The 20,198-nt window shown below is 42.8% G+C and overlaps 1 protein-coding gene and 1 non-coding gene across 7 annotated transcripts; one reads left to right on the forward strand and one right to left on the reverse strand.

The window, feature by feature from the left end:
• Nucleotides 1-6,412: 6,412 nt before the first annotated feature.
• Nucleotides 6,413-6,486, forward strand: TRNAN-GUU (transfer RNA asparagine (anticodon GUU)). Its single transcript has one exon. It is a non-coding gene; the product is annotated as a tRNA-Asn (tRNA).
• Nucleotides 6,487-8,779: 2,293 nt separating this feature from the next.
• Nucleotides 8,780-19,528, reverse strand: FCGR3A (Fc fragment of IgG, low affinity IIIa, receptor (CD16a)). 6 transcript variants are annotated; one of them, XM_042232809.1, is made up of 6 exons: nt 19,470-19,528; nt 18,415-18,435; nt 17,653-17,907; nt 14,827-15,081; nt 10,033-10,222; nt 8,780-9,862 (listed from the first exon to the last, which is right to left on the reverse strand). In XM_042232809.1, exons 1-5 carry the CDS (start codon nt 19,507-19,509, stop codon nt 10,044-10,046), a joined length of 750 nt encoding a protein of 249 aa, XP_042088743.1. In that variant the 5' UTR covers nt 19,510-19,528; the 3' UTR covers nt 8,780-9,862; nt 10,033-10,043.
• Between the last annotated feature and the right edge of the window lie 670 nt (nt 19,529-20,198).

Below are 20,198 nucleotides of genomic sequence, written 5' to 3' on the forward strand. Positions count from 1 at the left end.
GGGGATAAAGATCATAATTACAACTTTCAAATGAGTTAGTTAATGTTTAGAATAGTGCCTGGCAACACTCAAACATTAATTATTCATTTTATCACTAAAACAAATTTTAATGCCCATGGTGGGAAGATGTTTGGGTTTTTAAAAAAAAAAAACAACCCCACCTCATCCCAAGAAGGTAAAATATTAGTAGAACATGGATAGAAAAAGAGAACAAGTGCATCTCAGTCATCCCTTAGTCCCTAATTTTTCTTATACTTCAGTGTAAGAAAAGCAGCAGAGGCCACAACACCTGACCGATGCCTTCACCATGACCTATTACTGCCTGCCTGCTCTCTCTGCTATTCCGGCTCTCTTGGTGCCAAGATTGGGTGGAGCCTGCAGTTCCCACAGATGGCTACAAGCAAGGGTGACTACAGAAGTTTGCTGAATAGTGGTCAGACTGACACTGAGCGCTTGTTAATTGGACTGTGGTTCAGGTAGCCCTGTCCTGGGAGACATTTAGGGACAGGGACCTATATCCAGGACCTGCAGTAGGCTGGCTTAAATGAGACCTGCATATTAGGAGGCACTGAGTGGGCTCCTTGGAAGTGACTATCTAGAGTTTCTTAGAGTTGGCTAGCAGTGGTATGGGGAAGGTTTCTGGAGTGTATCCTGCTGCTGCCAAGTCGCTTCAGTCGTGCCTGACTGTGCGACCGCATAGACGGCAGCCCACCAGGCTCCCCCATCCCTGGGATTCTCTGGAGTGTATAGGGAGAGCCAGAGCAGAACCCAGAGGAAGATTCCATCTGAGGAGTTCATTGGTATGGCACTGACCAATCAGAATAGTTACTGGCTATTTATTCCTCTCACTGTAATATGGTGAAATTGTATTTCATTTTTTAAAAACAGATTTATTTAACAGAAAGTACTGTTTAACATACAGTCTAAACATTGACGATTAGTATAGTATTCCTTACCCACGAGCACATGTAAAACACTGAGCATTGGCTAATTCTGATATGCTCTAGTTTTAGTTACTCAGTCTAAGTATTTTTCAATTTTCATTCAATTTGTCTTTATCATGAGTTATTTAAAAGCAATTAAAAAAAAGTCCAAATACATAAGGTTTTTAAAATTTGTATTTCGTAATTGCTTTCTGAGTGAAACATCATTCAGTTCAAAGTTACATATGTAGTAGTGACAATTTCATGAGTATATTAAGACTTGTTTTATGGCCTCATATAAAGTAAATTGAGAAGAACGTATAAACTAATTATTGGTCGCAGAGTTTTATATACATATATAATTGGTTGCAGAGTTATATATATATGTACATAAGGCTTTCCTGGTGGCTCAGACAGTAAAGAATCTCTCTGTAATGCAGGAGACTCGGGTTCCAGCTCCGGGTTGGGAAGATCCCCTGGAGAAGGGAATAGCAACTGACTCCAGTATTCCTTCCTGGAGAATTCCATGGATGGAGGAGCATAGTGGGGCAGGACTTAGCGGCCAAACCACCTTATACATACAAAACATTAACGTGTTAGTCACTCAGTTGTGTCCGATTCTTTGCCACTCCATGGATTGTAGCACACCATGCTCCTCTGTCTATGGAATATTGTTAAACTTGTTTTAATAGACCTGTTAAACAAGTCTTAATATACTCATGAAATTGGTACTACTACATATGTATCTTTGAACTGAATCTGCTCCTAATCTGGAATCCGTTTATATATACATATATAAAGTCAAGCTTGTTCATTTGTTTATATGTAAGATGATGCTGTCAAAGTGTTGCACTCAATATGCCAGCAAATTTGGAAAACTCAGCAGTGGCCACAGGACTGGAAAAGGTCAGTTTTCATTCCAGTCCCAAAGAAAGGCAATGCCAAAGAATGCTCGAACTACCACACAATTGCACTCATCTCACATGCTAGTAAAGTAATGCTCCAAATTCTCCAAGCCAGGCTTCAGCAATATGTGAACCGTGAACTTCCAGATGTTCAAGCTGGTTTTAGAAAAGGCAGAGGAACCAGAGATCAAATTGCCAACATCCGCTGGATCATTGAAAAAGCAAGAGAGTTCCAGAAAAACATCTATTTCTGCTTTATTGCCTATGCCAAAGCCTTTGACTGTGTGGACCACAATAAACGGTGGAAAATCCTGAAAGAGATGGGAATACCAGACCATCTGACCTGTCTCTTGAGAAACCTGTATGCAGGTCAGGAAACAACAGTTTGAACTGGACATGAAACAACAGACTGGTTCCAAATAGGAAAAGGAGTATGTCAAGGCTGTATATTGTCACCCTGCTTATTTAACTTCTATGCAGAGTACATCATGAGAAATGCTGGGCTGGAAGAAGCACAAGCTGGAATCAAGATTGCAGGGAGAAATATCAATAACCTCAGATATGCAGATGACACCACCCTTATGGCAGAAAGTGAAGAGGAACTAAAAAGCCTCTTGATGAAAGTGAAGGAGGAGAGTGAAAATGTTGGCCTAAAGCTCAACATTCAGAAAACTAAGATCATGGCATCTGGTTCCATCACTTCATGGGAAATAGATGGGGAAACAGTGGAAACAGTGTCAGACTTTTTTTTTGGGGGGGCTCCAAAATCACTGCAGATGGTGATTGCAGCCATGAAATTAAAAGACGCTTACTCCTTGGAAGGAAAGTTATGACCAACCTAGATAGCATATTGAAAAGTAGAGACATTACTTTGCCAACAAAGGTCTGTCTAGTCAAGGCTATGGTTTTTCCAGTGGTCATGTATGGATGTGAGAGTTGGACGATGAAGAAAGCTGAGGGCCGAAGAATTGATGCTTTTGAACTATGGTGTTGGAGAAGACTCTTGAGAGTCCCTTGGACTGCAAGGAGATCCAACCAGTCCATCCTAAGGGTGATCAGTCCTGGGTGTTCATTGGAAGGACTGATGTTGAAGCTGAAACTCCAATACTTTGGCCACCTCATGTGAAGAGTTGACCCGTTGGAAAAGCCCCTGATGCTGGGAGGGATTGGGGGCAAGAGAAGAAGGGGACGACCAAGGATGAGATGGGTGGATGGCATCACCGACTCGATGGACATGGGTTTGGGTAGACTCCGGAAGTGGGTGATGGACAGGGAGGTCTGGCGTGCTGTGATTCAAGGGGTCACAGAGTCGGACACGACTGAGCGACTGAACTGAACTATTTGATCTATCAAATACTGAGAGAAGTATGTTGAATTCTCCCACTGTGGTGATAGATTTGTTAATTTCCCTCTTGGTCTAATAATTCTTGCTTTTATATTTTAATACTATTTTAATAGATACATATGTGTTTAGAGTTATTATGTGTTTATCATGTGTTTAATCTTTTATTAGCATATAGTGACCATCCTCTTCTAGTGATGATTTATTTCTTAAACTTTAGTTTGTCCACTATATAGCCATTAATATATACAAACTACAAACTTGTTTTTCCTTCGAATGTTTCTGACATCAGTTCAGTTCAGTTCAGTTACTCAGTTGGATCTGACTCTTTGTGACCCCATGGACTGCAGCACTCCAGGCCTCCCTGTCCATCACCAACTCATGTCCATTGAGTCGGTGATGCCATCCAACCATCTCATCCTCTGTTGTCCCCTTCTCCCCCTGCCTTCAATCTTTCCCAGCATCAGGGTCTTTTCAAATGAGTCAGTTCTTCACATGAGGTGGCCAAAGTATTGGTGTTTCAGCTTCAGCATCAGTCCTTCCAATGAATATTCAGGACTGATTTCTTTTAGGATGGACTGGTTGGATCTCCTTGCAGTCCAAGGGCCTCTCAAGAGTAACAATTCTTTTACATTCAGTCTTTCTGTTTAACATCATTCTTCTAAACAAAATAAGAATAAAATATATTTTAAAAATCCACTTTTGTTTTTAACTGGCACATTTTCTCCAGTTATATTTGTTGTGATTACTGATATATTTTGGATTTATTTCACTATCCCATTTTGTACTTTCTTTTTGCCTCAATTTTTCTTTTATTCTTTTCCCACCTTCTTTTGGATTATCATGTGTACATGCAAAGTGAAGTACAGGAAATGTATATGTATATAGAATAAACTTGAAAGTTATTTTTACTTTTTGTGGCCAGGATGAAAGTAGTGATTCCCAAACTAGGACTTCATAGACAAGTAAAAATTTCCCCCAAATGTTGGTGACCAACATAGGGTTGCTAAGTTTTTGTTTTACTAACTTAGGAAATTGATAAAACAATCACAGCCACATCAACTCTCATCTATCCTCATCTTAATGTTATAAAAGAAGGGACATTTAAAAACAAAAATTTAAAGTGTGAAAAAACAATGTTGGCTTGGAGGTCATTTGGCAAGCTTATCTGAGATACACACACACACGCGCGCACACACACACACATATATATATATATAGTGTGTAATCTCATTTCACTGGAAATCAGTGAAAAGTTGGATATGCACCTAGTCTGGAACCCATTATTACAAGGATGGTGGTGCAGAAGGAAGATGGAGATTCTATGTGTTGGTTTCAGAGGTGCCCTGGGACTTGGACAACAGAGAAAATCGCTTCTTGTGAGTGCCTGGGTTCAGCGAAGAACTGGTGTTGTAACCTGGTTGGGTATGCAGAGAAGATGCAGCTCAGGAAGTCTGGGGTTTTTAAATGGCTCAAGAACAAAGAGAGGAGCTTCTCTCCAAACTTTACCAGGCCCAGCACTGGCCAGAATCCCTAGGTTGATTTCGTTGGATAAGGGCCCGAGAATATTTGAATCTGGATTATGTCAGAGTGAAAGTCCTTCAATTACAGGCATTTATAAACTCTATGTTCTGTCTGGGAGCCTAATAAGGTAGTAGAAATCCTTCTAAACAGCTGGAATTGAAGATTAGTTTTGTTTCACTATGCTCCTTTACTTAGATATAACATTATTCCAGACTTGATTGGACATGTGATGCAGTATTTAAAATTTTCACAGTAATAATGTTATTATAAGTTAACACTCACACATGAATGCATAAACTGCCTAAATCGGCAAAAAAAGTATGGTAATGTACTTCTCTGAGCAAAACCAAATGAACTCCTGAACCCTCAGCGTTCATTTTGGATTCCCCCCAAGAAACCCATCTGTGTGGATCACAACAAACTGTAGAAAATTCTTAAAGAGATGGGACTACCAGACCACCTGACCTGCCTCCTGCAAAACCTATACGCAGGTCAAGAAGCAACAGTTAGAACTGGACATGGTACAACAGACTGTTTCAAAATTGGGAAAGGAGTAGTTAAGGCTGTATATTGTCACCCTGCTTATTTGGCTTATATGCCGAGTTTGTCATTTCAAACTCCAGACTGGAGGAAACACAAGCTGGAATCAAGACTGCCGGAAGAAATATCAATAACCTCAGATATACAGATGACATCAACTTTATGGCAGAAAGAGAGGAAGAACTAAACAGCCTCTTTTTTTTTTTTTTTAAACAGCCTCTTGAAGAGGGTGAAAGAGCAGAGTGAAAAAGCTGGTTTTAAACTCAACATTCAAGATCATGGCATCCAGTCCCATCGCTTCATGGTGAAATAGATGGAGAAACAATGAAAACAGTGACAGACTTTCGCCGCCAAATCACCGCGAACGGTGACAGCAGGCATGAAATTAAAAGACGCTTGCTCCTTAGAAGAAAAGCTGTGACAAACCTAGAGAGTGTATTAAAAAGCACAGACATTACTTTGCCAACAATGGTCCGTATAGTCAAAGTTACGGTTTTTCCAGTAGTCATGTACCGATGTGAGAGCTGGACAATAAAAAAGACTGAGGGCCAAAGAACTGATGCCTTCGGACTGTGGTGCTGGAGAAGACTCTCGAGAGTCCTTAGGACTGCAAGGAGATCCAACCAGTCCATCCTAAAGAAAAATCAACCCTGAATATTCAGGACTGATGCTGAAGCTGAAGCTGAAGCTCCAATACTTTGGCCACCTGATGCGAAGAGCTGACTCATTCGAGAAGACCCTGATTCTGGGAAGGACTGAAGGCAGGAGGAGAAGGGGACGACAGAGGATGAGATGGTTGGATGGCATCACCGACTCAATGGCCATGAGTTAAGCAAGCTCTGGGAGTTGGTGATGGACAGGGAGGCCTGGCGTGCTGCAGTCCATGAGGTCGCAAAGAGTGGGACACGACTAAGCGACCGAACGACGACGAAGAGTCCGGTTCATTCACCTTTGGCTGCTCCCGTTTTCTTAGCATCTTCCGGGTAGAAACCGAGTCCTGTCTCAGATCTAAGCAGGTGCTAATGCGGGAAAAGGACCCACTTCTTTCTGGGCTACTTACTTCCTGGAGGGGGATGTCTCTACCAGTTCCTACGCCGGTCTCAACCATATTGGAGACACAGAACACTTCGAGTTTGTTTTTCAGTGACCCGATTTGGAAAGGTTTCCTTCTACCGTCTGTCTCTGTGGCGCAATCGGTTAGCGCGTTCGGCTGTTAACTGAAAGGTTGGTGGTTCAAGCCCACCCAGGGACGGAGTGTAGCAATTTTGACCCTTGAGGCAGACCTGTCAGTTTCTCACCGGAAACCAATAGCATTAATATTGTGAAAGTCTGCAAATTTCCACCCAGCCTGCATCCAACCTACTACTGTTTTTTTGTTTGTTTTAGAAATTGAAGTATAGTTGATTTGGGATTTTCCCTGTGGCTCAGCTGGTAAAGAATCCGCCTGCATTGAGGGAGACCTTGGTTTGATCCCTGGGTTGGGAAGATCCCCTGGAGGCGGGAAAGGTTACCCACTCCAGTATTCTGGCCTGGAGAATTCCGCCAACTGTAAAGTCCGCCGGGTCGCAAAGTTTGCCACCACCGAGCGACTTTCACTTTCACTTCCATAGTTGATTTGGGCTCCCCTGTGGCTCAGCGGTAAAGCATCCGCCTGCCAGTGCAGGAGAAGCAGGCTGGATCCCTGGGTCAGGAAGATCCCTTGGAGAAGGAAATGACAACTCATTCCAGTATTCTTGCCTGGGAAATCCCATGGACAGAGGAGTCTGGTTGGCTACACCGCATGGTGTCACAAAGGAGTCGGACACGACCTAGCGACTCAGCAACAATAGTTGATTTGCAGTGTTGTGCCAATCTCTTTGGCATAACACTGTATAGCAGTGTCGTGGCGCTTTGTGGCACTGTATGGCATTTTTCTGTATAGCAAAGTGACTCAGTTATACACATAATTATAAGTTAATCCCAAGAAATTGGATATAGTTTCCTGTGCTGTATAGGACTTTGTTGTTTATCCATTCTCAGTGTAATTGTTTCCGTTACCAACCCCAAACTCTCAGTCCTCCCCTCTCCCTTCCCTCCTCCCCCTTGGCAACCACAAATCTCATCTCTTTCATTTCACTGTGTATTTTGCTAGCAGTTTCTAAACAAAGGCTGTGTGAGATCAGGGCTGCAACCAGTAAAGCAATTTTTGCTTGCTTGAGTAAGGTTCTACTAAAATTGCATCATGAGACTGATGCTTTAAAAATATTTACCAACCAAAGTAAGTAAGCATTCATAATCCAAAACTGGATTCTTTTACCCTACGTCTGCCTGTCTTGCCCGTTATACTGGTATTCTTAACCTGTGAAACTGTGTTTCCTGACCCTGGGCCCTCAGTCATGCTACGTCCGGCTGGTTAACAATTTTTGGAGAACCTACCTTCTAAATATTTGAATAGCCATCTTCCTTTTCTGCCTGCTGATATTTACTTTCTGATTACTTGCCCCCTGAGTTACTGCAATAACCACCTTGCTGCCTAAACAGTCTCCTGTCTTCAATTGTCCTCTTCTTTCCAGCCTCCAGAAAGCCAGAGAGGCTTTCTTTAGAATAGATCTGTTCTGCTTAAAATCCTTCAATGACTTGCAGGGTAAATGACAATCTCCTTAGCTTGGAAGGCAGTGCCTTTCAAGTTCTGGCCGCTGAACTCTTTCCTGTCCTTCACTGACTCTTTAGACTGCAACAGAACCAAACCACTTTCTTGACACCCGCCACCGCCCACCCCCCACCCCCCCTGGCTTTTGAATCATTGCCCATGAGCCTTCAGCACCTCTCCTTTTCGCCTGGCGAACTCTTAGTCGTCCATTACCACAACACCAAATATTAAGCCTCTTTTCAGTAGCCCTTTCTTCATCCTCTATTTATGCTTTTTATTTTTCTTACTAGAATGAAAATTGCTCCAGGGAGTGATCCTGGGTTGTTCATCTTGACATCTTCATCAGCTAAACTCTAGCTTGGGGACATCCTTGGTGGTCCAGTGGTTAAGAATTTGCCTTCCAATTCAGGGGATATGGGTTTGATCCCTGCCTTGGAAACTAAGATCCCACAAGCCCCAGGGCAACTAAGCCCCCATGCCTGCAATTAGGGCCAGCCTCAGCCAAACATAAGAAAAAAAATTTCTTTTTTAATTGGCACTTAAGTACTAAGTAAATGTGAGTTGAATGTTTAACGTTTCCAAATGTCCTTGTCTCATGTCCAAATCTAATATCCCTATACTTCTAATATTCTTATACCAAACCTGAATTGTTGGCTTGGCATAAAGCTCATAGTTGACCTACTTCTTTCCTAGCTCTACCTTTTCTTACCTGCCCCATGCTCTAAAACTACCTCTAATTCCCATCCATCCTCCTATCCCAGACTACTTATAAAAGTTCCCCTTTGCCCAGTTGTGCCAACAAGATCTGATGAATTAGCAAGTTGACTTGAGTTGTGGTGAGATGGTTGTGGAGAGGAGAGGGGTTTCTCATTAACTAATCTCTGATAAGATTTTAGGCAATGGGAGCACAAAAGGATTCTATCATTCATATTTTATTATCATGGTTTTTCCATCTTCTATCTTACAATAACATGCAGAATCTTGTAAAATGCCTTACCGGATCAAGAAATGTTCAGTTTAAAGCTTCTAAAACACAAAGAGAGATAGCTAAAACTTTCTTCCATAAGCAAAGATTGACTTCCCCTCTACTCCATTATTACTGACATGCTGAAGGATTTCAAAGTTTCATGATTTAATTCAGTAGAGTTTAGTACATTTAATAGTGGTTATCCAACATTTGTTTAAGGGTGATGTGAATAAAGCTGAATTAGATATTGAAGTGAAAATTCTGGTTTTTTATGCCCCTTCTCTCTAATTTTCAGTCTAAAAGCATCCTCATCTCCTGCTGACCCCTTCCTGTGAAGTTGTGGGTGACGTTTTCTTGTAATGCTTTCTCGGTTTAGACCCTGATATATCTTTGTTCACTGGGCTTAATTTGGGACAGCAATATTCCTTCCAATGAGCTTATTCTGTGTTTTCTTTTGCAAATCCTCCAACCCCTAACCCCCTTCCTGGACCATTTTCTACTCATGACGTTGAGAGGGTTTATCATTGTATACTCACAGACTCACACTGTATACTTTTGACAGGGGCTAACCTGGAAAACTCAATCCTATCTCACTTCTGTGATTTTCTTTTACCTCCACCATGGTTCATGTTCTAGGAAGACAGCCCAGGTGGTGGTCTGGTCTTGTCTATACTGGACTGCCCTGCTCTTTCTCAGCCACCCTCGTCATCGGTTGTGCTCTCTTCCCTAGACCCCCAAATGTACCCACAGACTAGAATGAGTTTTAGGGTGCCTTAAAGACAGTCAGCCTGCAGCAGCAGATGTAGACCACCATCCAGCTGCCTCTCCACCACGAATTCTCTTATTTACGTATCCATTTATTTTAGCACAATATTCATACATCAGGGGTGATCTTTGAGAGTCTGTGTTGTTGTTCTCTTGGGACAGAATGGTTGGCATAGAGAAAGCAGCCATGTAGCTCTGAGACTTCTATTTCTGGTAATGCAGATATTTACTGGTCCTTCACTGTTGGCACTTTCTTTCCATCAGAGCCTAGAAGAAATAGAGTTGGGTGAAGGATCCTCAGATCCTTAGTCTGAAGTGTAATTTTCCTGCTGCTCCCAGAGATGCCTGTTGGGAGATGGTAAGGCTGTGAAATTAGAAAGAGGTTCATAGATGTTGCTTTTATCACCCCCATGGGATGGAGATGCTGGTTTTATTACCTTCATTTGTCCTAAGGGCCCTTGCTCCATGTGACTTTGCCATTCCTCCATTCCTCTGAGTTTTGAAGGTGTCTCTGTACAGAAAAATACAACCACGTGTCCACTGCAAACACGAGTCCCATCACCAGACAGAAAGTGATTTGGTGCCAAGGTGGAAAGAATGACGAGATGGTTTGTGAAGTTCCTAGACCTGAGCAGAGGGATGAGAAAAAATGACATTTGTTTAGGCAGAAAATTGGAATAAACAGTGAGGTCATCAATGTGAAGTCTTTCTGACACCTGCTAAGAAACAAATTCTATTGAATGTGGGGGAGTCTGGAAGAAAGCCACAGCTTCCTCCCACCAGTTTTGGATTCTAGTGCTTCTTGAGCAATAGTGTTTTCATGTTTGATGGAGGTATTTGTAGCTGGGTTTTGTGTGAGATCGTCAACCCTGAATATTCATTGGAAGGACTGATGCTGAAGCTGAAGCTCCAATACTTTGGCCACCTGATGCAAAGAGCTGACTAATTAGAAAAGAGCCTGATGCTGGGAAAGATTGAAGGCAGGAGGAGAAGGAGGTGACAGAGGATGAGATGTCTAACTCAATAGACATGAGTTTGAGCAAACTTGGGAGTTAGTTAACGACAGGGAAGCTTGGCATGCTGTCTGTGGGGCTGCAAAAAGTCGGACATGTCTTAGCGACTGTACAACAGCAATGAGAGATATCAAAGTTTAAGTTGTTGTGAGAATACTGTTTTTTAATTCAGTAACTTTCTCTTGTGTCTCTTGTATACTCATTGTATTCACCCCACTCAAGGAAATAAAAAACAACAACAACAACAAAAAACCAACCAACACACACAAGCAAGCCATTGAAATCTACTACTTATCCTACTTATTGTCAGAAAATATTTCTTTATCAAGGCTCAGTAACTAAGAACCCCAAAATGGAAAGAGGTAGAATTTATTGGTTCTCAACCTCTTAGCCATTAAGATGGTTTTAAAGTCATTCCTTGCTGTTGTCTATAAGGTAGTAAGATTAGAGTGGACTTTTAGTCTCAATTTTTAAAATCTTAATTGTGATATAATTTTGAACATAAAGAATGGATGCCAGTAAAGTACAAATAACTCTCAGATAGTCTTTACCTAGCTTTACTAATTGTTTGCAATTTGCCCGCATTTACTTTATTGTTTGCTCTCGCTTTTCCTAGCTATTTGAGAGTATTTACTTTCAATTTAAATTGTGATGAAGTTATTTTCTATACAAACTATGGCATTGTTTTGTTAGACTCTCAGAAGATGTGTGTCTATCTTACTGTCTTATTACATGTAAATTGTTTCGAGTGTATTGTTGTTGTTCAGTCACTCAGTCATGTCAGAATCTTGGCGACCCCATGGTCTGCAGCATGCCAGGCTTAACTGTCCTCCACTATCTCTCAGAGTTTGCTCAAACTCATGTCCGTTTAGTCAATGATGCCATCCAACCATCTCCTCCTCTGTCGCCCCCTTCTTTTCCTGCCCTCAATCTTTCCCAGCATCAGGGTTTTTATCTCAGTCTGATTCCAGGTGGAAGTTTTGGGAAATTAGGAAGTCCAGGAGCACCATGGCAGGGCATCTCTGACCCTGAAGGATGGTGCTACGGAAACTGGAGATGTTTTCTAAGTGATTTGGAAAGTAGAATTCAATATCAGTTCAGTTCAGTCCCTCAGTCATGTCTGATTTTTTGCGACCCCATGGACTACAACACACCAGGCTTCCCTGTCCATCACCAACTCCCAGAGCTTGCTTAAACTCATGTCCATTGAGTTGGTGATGCCATCCAATCATCTCATCCTCTGTCGTCCCTTCTTCTTCTGCTTCAATCTTTCCCAGCATCAGGGTCTTTTCCAATGAGTCAGTTCTTCACATCAGGTGGCCAAAGGAGTGGAGGTTCAGCTTCAGCGTCAGTCCTTCCAATGAATATTCAGGACTGATTTCCTTTAGGATTGACTGTCCTTGCTGTCCAAGGGGCTCTCAAGGGTCTTTTCCAACACCTCAGCTCAAAAGCATTAATTCTTAGGCGTTCAGCTTTCTTTATGGTCCAAATCTCACATCTATACATGACTATTGGGAAAACCAGACCTTTGTCAGTAAAGTAATGTTTCTGCTTTTTAATATGCTGTCTAGGTTGGTCATAGCTTTTCTTCCAAGAAGCAAGTGTCTTTTAATTTCATGGCTGCAGTCACCATCTGCAGTGATTTTGGAGCCCAAGAAAATAAAGTCTGTCACTGTTTCCATTGTTTCTCCATCTATTTGCCATGAAGTGATGGGACCAGATGCCATGATCTTAGGTTTTTGAATGTTCAGTTTAAAGCCAGCTTTTTCACTCTTTTCTTTCACACTCTTCAAGAGGCTCTTTAGTTCTTTCTCATTTTCTGCCATAAAGGTGATGTCATCTGTATATCTGAGGTAATTGATATTTCTCCTGGCAACCTTGATTCCAGCTTGTGCTTCATCCAGTCCAGCATTTCGCATGATGTACTCTGCATATAAGTTAAATAAGCAGGTGACGATACAGCCTTGATGTACTCCTTTCGAAATTTGGAACCAGTCAGTTGCTCCGTGTCTGGTTCTAACTGTTGCTTCTTGACTTGTATACAGATTTCTCAGGAGGCAGGTCAGGTGGTCTTGTATTCCCATCTCTTTAAGAATTTCCCACAGTTTGTTGTGATCCAGACAATCAAAGGCTTTGGCATAGTGAATAAAGGAGAAGTAGATGTTTTTCTGGAACGCTCTTGCTTTTTCAATGATCCAGTGGATGTTGCCAATTTGATCTCTGGTTCCTCTGCCTTTTCTAAATCCAGCTTGAACCTCTAGAAGTTCTTGGTTCATGTGCTGTTGAAGCCTCGCTTGGAGAATTTTGAGCATTACTTTGTTGGCGTGTGAGATGAGTGCAATTGTGTGGTAGTCTGAACATTCTTTGGCATTGCCTTTCTTTGGGATTGGAATGAAAACTGACTTTTTCCAGTCCTGTGGCCACTGCTGAGCTTCCCAAATTTGCTGGCATATTGAGTGCAGCACTTTCACAACATCATCTTTTAGGATTTGAAATAGCTCAGCTGCAATTCCATCATCTCCCCTAGCTTTATTTGCAGTGATGCTTCCTAAGCCCCACTTGACTTCACATTCCAGGATATCTGGCTCTAGGTGAGTGATCAAACACTGTGGTTATCTGGGTTGTGAAGATCTTTTTTGTACAGTTCTTCTGTGTATTCTTACCACCTCTTAATATCTCTGCTTCTATTAGGTCCATTCTGTTTCCTTTATTGTGCCCATCTTTGCATGAAATATTCCCTTGGTATCTCTAATTTTCTTGAAGAGATCTCTAGTCTTTCCCATTCTGTTCTTTTCCTCTATTTCTTTGCACTGATTGCTGAGGAAGCCTTTCTTATCTCTCCTTGCTATTTTTTGGAACTCTGTATTCAGGTGAATATATCTTTCCTTTTGTCCTTTGCCTTTCACTTCTCTTCTTTTCTCAGCTATTTGTAAGGCCTCCTCAGACAACCATTTTGTCTTTTTGCATTTCTTCTTTTGGGGGATGGTTTTGATAATTTCCTCCTGTATGATGTTACAAACCTCCACCCATAGTTCTTCAGGCACTCTGTCTATCAGATCTAATCCTTTGAATCTATTTGTCAATTACACTGTATAATCATAAGGCATTTGATTTAGGTCATACCTGAATGGTCTAGTGGTTTCCCCCACTTTCTTCAATTTAAGTCTGAATTTAGCAATAAGGAGTTCATGATCTGAGCCACAGTCAGCTCCTGGTCTTGTTTTTGCTGTCTGTATAGAGCTTTTCCATCTTTGGTTGCAAAGAATATAAGCAATCTAATTTCAGTATTGACCATCTGGTGATGTTCATGTGTAGAATCTTCTCTTGTGTTGTTGGAAGAGGGTGTTTTACTATGACCAGTGAATTCTCTTGGCAAAACTCTGTTAGCCTTTGTCCTGCTTCATTTTGTACTCCAAGGCCAAACTTGCCTGTTACTCCAGGTATCTCTTGACCTCCTACTTTTGCATTCCAGTTCCCTATGATGAAAAGGACATCTTTTTTTTAGTGTTAGTTCTAGAAGATCTTGTAGGTCTTTATAGAACCATTCAACTTCAGTTTCTTCAGCAATAGTGGTTGAGGCATAGACTTGGATTACTGTATTTGTCTTGGAAATGAACTGAGATCATTGTCATTTTTGATATTACAGAAAACTTCATCTGTAGTGTTACTATTACCAATCTCTTAATGTTGTTGTGAAGGGTTACTATGATTATCAGATTAAGTGCATGTAATGAAGCATTCAGCACAGTGTCCAGCACACTGATAGATGCCCAATAAATGTCAACTTGTCTTTGTTACAGAAGTGGAAATTGAGTTCAAGAGACTAACCAGCCACAGTCATATGGTTAATCAGCAGCAGAGCCAGAACACAGGTTCTGGGTCTTTCTGTGAAAAAGTGAGGGGTTACTGCTAGCTTGACTCTTGGCTAAAACTTGAGATGTGGAAGAGAAAGGGGAGCAGGAGCAGGTGAATAAAAGGGCCAGCATGATAGAGACACACAAGAGTGTGGATATGGTTTGAATGAGCTAAGTTAGGACAGGCATATTTATGAGGGAGGAAATGTGGTCTTTGCACCTGCTGTCATGTTTCAGAGTGAATGACATTTGTAAAGAAGTCTGTGGAATTGTCAGCAGTTTCCTCCCAACTCATCTACCCAGTGTGAATGCAAGATTCCCAGCAGAGGAGTCCCTGGACCCTTTAGGGCCGCACATGTCTTACCTTGAACAATGATCTGCACAGACTCTGAAGACTCGTTTTTAGTCCCAATAATGCCCCTGCAGAAGTAGGAACCACTGTGTTCAAGTTTTGCTTCTGGAATGTAGAAGTCAGAATTCCGATGAAAATACTTCTTGCCTCTGCCATTCTGGAAATACTGGACCTTTACTACAGGTGTTTTTTTCCAGCTGTGACACTTCAGCTGAATGGGCTCTCCCACATTTACCACCCATTTAGTGGCCTGGAGCAATAGCCAGTCTGCAAAACACAAAGAGAACACAGGCCCAGGAGGCCTCAGCATCCAGCACAAAGCTCTTCTGAAGAGGATGCTCAGCACCCAGGTCCTGAGGGACAGTGGAACTCCAGACTGGGCGCCGTCCTTATATAACTTTCTTTGGGAAAAAGACAACTGGACTCTGGATGAGAACTCAAGTCACTCCAAGAACTTTTGTCTAATGGGAGAGAGGGACAGACACACACATGATCAAAGCATAAAGTGAGAACAGAGGGACTAAGTGATAAGGCAGGTGAGAAGCAAGCTGCAGCATCCTTCAAGTCTACATTTGGATTTGCTATGGAAGGTGATAAGGGGCCATTGTAAATTCTAGATCAAAGAGTAAAAATCATACTAGAAAACAAGGAAAGGTAGACTTCAGAAGGAATAGACGGTTTTAGGAATGCTGGAAGACTGTTGCAACCAGTCAGGAGGAAGCTTACTGAGTATCCGTAGGAGTGGCTACAGAAATTGTGAAGGTGAGCTCGTTATAAAAGTCAGGAAGAGGAAAGAATAGCATGCTTGGTAGTGCTGATGGTAACTGCGAATTTCAGGGGCCACAGTGTCTTAGCAAGACCATTTCATTACAGAGCACAGGCTTCAAGATGGAAACAGTTAATCAACAGAACAACTCTTTTCACAACTGCCTTGCCAAGTAACCAGATTTCGCACACACAGAGAACTTGAAGTCATGGTCAGGAAGTGACCTGAATAATTTAAAATGATTCTGCAGAGAAATTTTAAAATCACATGAGAAAACATTTATCAGAGAATGTTAAGTTAAAAAGAATATAAAATGTATGTATGCTCATAAAAAAAGAAAGAACATATGCTTAAATATTAACAGGGGTTAGGTATGTTTTATATATATATATACACATACACACACACATATATATACATAACATATGTTGTATATACATACATACACACGTGCGCACACACACATATATAGTTTGGTTTCTTTGAGGGGAGAACGTTTTTATTCCATTCTGGTTGTCATGGACTCAGTGAATGTTCATATATACATTAGTTAAACAAATATCTTATTGAGAACTTATTATGTCATGTCATGCAGATTTGGGGCACCCAGATGACTGAGACACATCAAAGAACCTGTGGTCTAGGCACAGAAACACATATACTCAGAAATAATTATAATACCAGGTGATAAGTGTTATAACAGGCTAAGAACAAAGGACTGCATGACCAAAGAGAATGGAGCAAAAGAAATTCGGCCCAAAGAAAGAAAGCAAAGCTTCTCAGAGAAGAAGATAAGTGAAGTGGGTCCAAAAGAATGATCAGGAGTTGGCCTGGTGAAGTTAATGCTCTTGGTCAGAGTTTAAAACTGTTCACACTAATTAGGCTTCTAAAGTCAGTTCCTAAAGCCAAGTTTAAGACAAACGAACAACTCCCAGACTTGAGGTTTCTCTTGCTTCCTGTTGGTAATTCCCCATTTTATTTGGTCACAGGTGGCCATCTCTTGGGCTTCCCAGGTGGTGCTAGTGGTAAAGAGCCTGCCTGCCAAAGCAGGAGATGTCAGAGATGTGGCTTAGATCCCTGGGTTGGGAAGGTCCCCTGGAGGAGGACATGGCCATCCACTCCAGTGTTCTTGCCTGGAGAATCCCATGGACAGAGGAGTCTGGCAGGCTACAGTTTATAGGGTCACAAAGAGTCGGATATGACTGAAGCAACTTGGCACACAGGCACGGCCATCTCTCACCTAGCTAGATTGAGAACTAAGTCAACTAAGTAACACAGCCAGGCATAGGAGCCCAGAAAATCAGCTTCAGAGACCCAGGTCCATGGAATTTTGTTGCAGGTCCTCCTTCATTAAACCCACCTTTCCCTCCAGGCTTGTTCCACTCGCATACATTATGGAGACGGGGCAGCCAAGCAGATAGAGTCAAACTTACAAGACACAGCAGGTACCAGGCTATGTGGTGTGATTTCAGGGACACCAGGAGAGATCTCTGCCTCAACACACTTCTCCTTGCATCTAATGCCTGGATTTTGTTAAGACACAAAGACTTTCGTTCCACGATGAATGTGCAGGCTGAACATGTGTCTATCTCTATTAGGAGAGATTTCACATTGCCAAATTTAGGCTGAAGTGTATATTTGAGTGTAGCATTGATATGAAGAGGAAATAGATATGATGAGGGGTGGCTTGTGGGGTAGCTTAGAGAATGTGGAGACTGTGTCTGAGAATGAGATTGAGGTCCTAAAGCAGATTCATTTATTTATTCAATAACTGTTATAGAGCACTGATGTCATGCCCTGACCTTCAGATGACACCATTCAGGCTGTATATATTCATATTCTATGTGAATGTACAGTCTTGGAATTGTGCAGTCCAGCAGCCCTGTGCCTAGTGTGTACCAGGCTTTGACATTTTATCTAAGGCCTACTTGAAGCTAGGACTACAATCCTGATGTAATTCAATAGACTACAGATCATCTCATCTTAGTTTTAACTCCTAGGAACATTATTTTTTTCAGGGCCTCTTCTTTCATCCTTTATTGGTCAGTTCCCTTTCCCCTTCTCCTACTCACCTACACGGACTTCTAGCTTCACTGGGTCACTGAGTGCAGAGAGGCCTGTCTGACACTCGTACTTGCCGCTGTCCTCAACCTTGGCATCTGCAATGATGTAGCTGGAGGTCTGGCTTGAGATGCGAGTCCCATTGTGCCACCACTTTGTGGAATTGTCTTCAACAGGGTAGTCTCCCTGGCACTTCAGAGTCACATGGTCATTCCTGAGCACCCGGTTCCACGGAGGGTCTAGGAGCACCACAGCCTTTGAGGGATCTGCTGAAGTGTTAAGAGAATGTAGATAAGGGCAGAGAAGTGAGCAGGCTCTTTGCTGGTATTCCTAAGGAGGCTCAAAACCCATTGCAAACTGAGAGTTGGCAATTCAGCCTTAGTACTGCACTCAGTCTGAGCATATTGACTTAGAGACTTAGCTTCCTCCTTGGTAGGGCCAAGCCCACTGTGCTGGGGGAATTGCCCCTGCCAAGAATCTGCCCGCAATGCAAGAGACCTGGTTTCAATCCCTGGGTCGGGAAGATCCTCTGGAGAAGGAAATGGCAATCCACTCCAATATTTTGCCTGGAGAATCCCATGGACAGACGAGCCTGGAAGGCTATAGTCCATGGGGTTGCAAGTCAGACACAGCTTAGCGGCTAAACCACCACCACCACCATCAACTCCATGTCGACAGTTTCTTGTGCAAAGAACATTTCCTAACAGTACCCTGCAGCTATTACACATTTCCATGCCTCACTTGATCAATCCAAGACCATGAAGCAAACTCACCAGCTTGCGTGTCAGCTGAAACTGTAAGAAAAAAAGAATAAAACAAATATTGATGAGCAGCAGAGAACAGGGTGACTGGAGTGTGGTATTTAAACTCCCCTGCCCACCTCTGCCTTCAGAGGCCAGTGTACCCAAGAACCAGGATAAAGATAGCGGGGACTTCCCTGGTGGTAAGAATCAGCCCGCCAGTAAAGGGGATGCGGGTTCAATCCCTGATGCCAGAAGTAAGATCCCACACACTTCAGAGCAACCAGAGCTCATGTTCTAGAGCCTCTGAGCCACAGCTACTGAAGCCTGCACACCCTAGAGCCTGTGCGCCACAACAAGAGAGACCACCGCGACGACAGAGACCACCGCGACGACAGAGACCACCACGACGACAGAGACCACCGCGACGAGAAGCTTGTGCTCCGCCACTAGAGACAGCCCGCACAAAGCAGTGAAGAACCTGAGCGCCACAGTGAAGACCCAGTACAGCCGTTAAACAAACAAACAAGTAAAGACATCTTAGAAAAAGATGAATAGAGTGGGTAACGCCCCCATTGCCTGCCTTCTGGTTTCCAGCATCTGTACCTCCTAATCTGTTGTCTGCCCAAATCCCTGTTTTCAATACCCTTCCCCCTTGGTCCCTGTTCAAACCCCAAAGTTAAGGGCACAGGTTGAATATCTCTGAATCAAGCCATGGAAACTATCTCCACCCAAGTCCTCTGGAAAGGATAGAAATGAAAAGACTGAGAGAGGAGCACTGGAAAGTGAGAATGGGAGACAGATCTTAGGGATCACCCAGTGCCTACTTGTCAGTTTATAGCCAGAGAAGCTGAGACCTAGAGGACTGAAGTGATGGAGACCTCAGGTCCTCTCCTTTCACCTCCTAATTATGCCCACTTCCCATTTCTCTAACCCCTGAAGCTGTGTCCTAGGAGCTAAATCATGTCTATAGGCATGGTAAGGGGTTCTGTCCTCGGTTAAGGGTCTCATTCCTTGCCTGAAAAGAGATGCCTGCTGTGCCCAGGGCATCTTGTACTCTGCTCTCAGGCCAAGTGACTCTGACTTACCTAGAAGCAGCAGAGCTGCTGGCGGTAACAGCTGCCACATGCTGTGTGTCAGAATGGGCAAGTCACCACGGATAGGAACCCTCAAGAGACCTAGCTGACTGGAAGAGAGGAAGTAAACAGCCTTTCTCCCCACCCCTAATCTATTACTCACCAGTTTTCATTTCTGGGAACTTCATCTAATTCCTGAATATACATGCAGACGAAAGAGCCCACTTCTTGGATTAGGACCCACCAGCGCCACATTCAAGACAATAGGAGCCTGGGAATGAGACTCAAGAAGGAGAACACTTCCTGAGGGGTGTCTCTTGTTCTATCTCAAAACGTCTCACTCTCCTGCTTGGCCCAGACCCATCTCCAAGCAGCCAGGGCCTGCCTACAGAAAGACAAAAAGAAAGTGAAGTCACTCAGTTGTGTCCGACTCTTTGTGACCCCATAGACTGCAGCCTACCAGGTTTCTTCGTCCATGGGATTCTCGAGGCAAGAATACTGGAGTGGGTTGCCATTTCCTTCTCCAGGGGATCTGCCTGACCCCAGGATTGAAGCTGGGTCTCCTGCATTGCAGGCAGACACTTTACTGTCTGAGCGATCAGAAGCTACCTGCAGGAAGCAGTCATTTAAATCTTCAGTCATTAGAAGTTTCCTTCACCCTGATATTATCTACAGCAATATTTTCTTTTAAAATTGGAGATGTGTATACCTCTGGTATCTGTAAACTACAGGAGCTACTAA

This window comes from Ovis aries, chromosome 1 (assembly GCF_016772045.2).
Source record: "Ovis aries strain OAR_USU_Benz2616 breed Rambouillet chromosome 1, ARS-UI_Ramb_v3.0, whole genome shotgun sequence".
NCBI classification, from domain to species: Eukaryota; Metazoa; Chordata; class Mammalia; order Artiodactyla; family Bovidae; genus Ovis; species Ovis aries.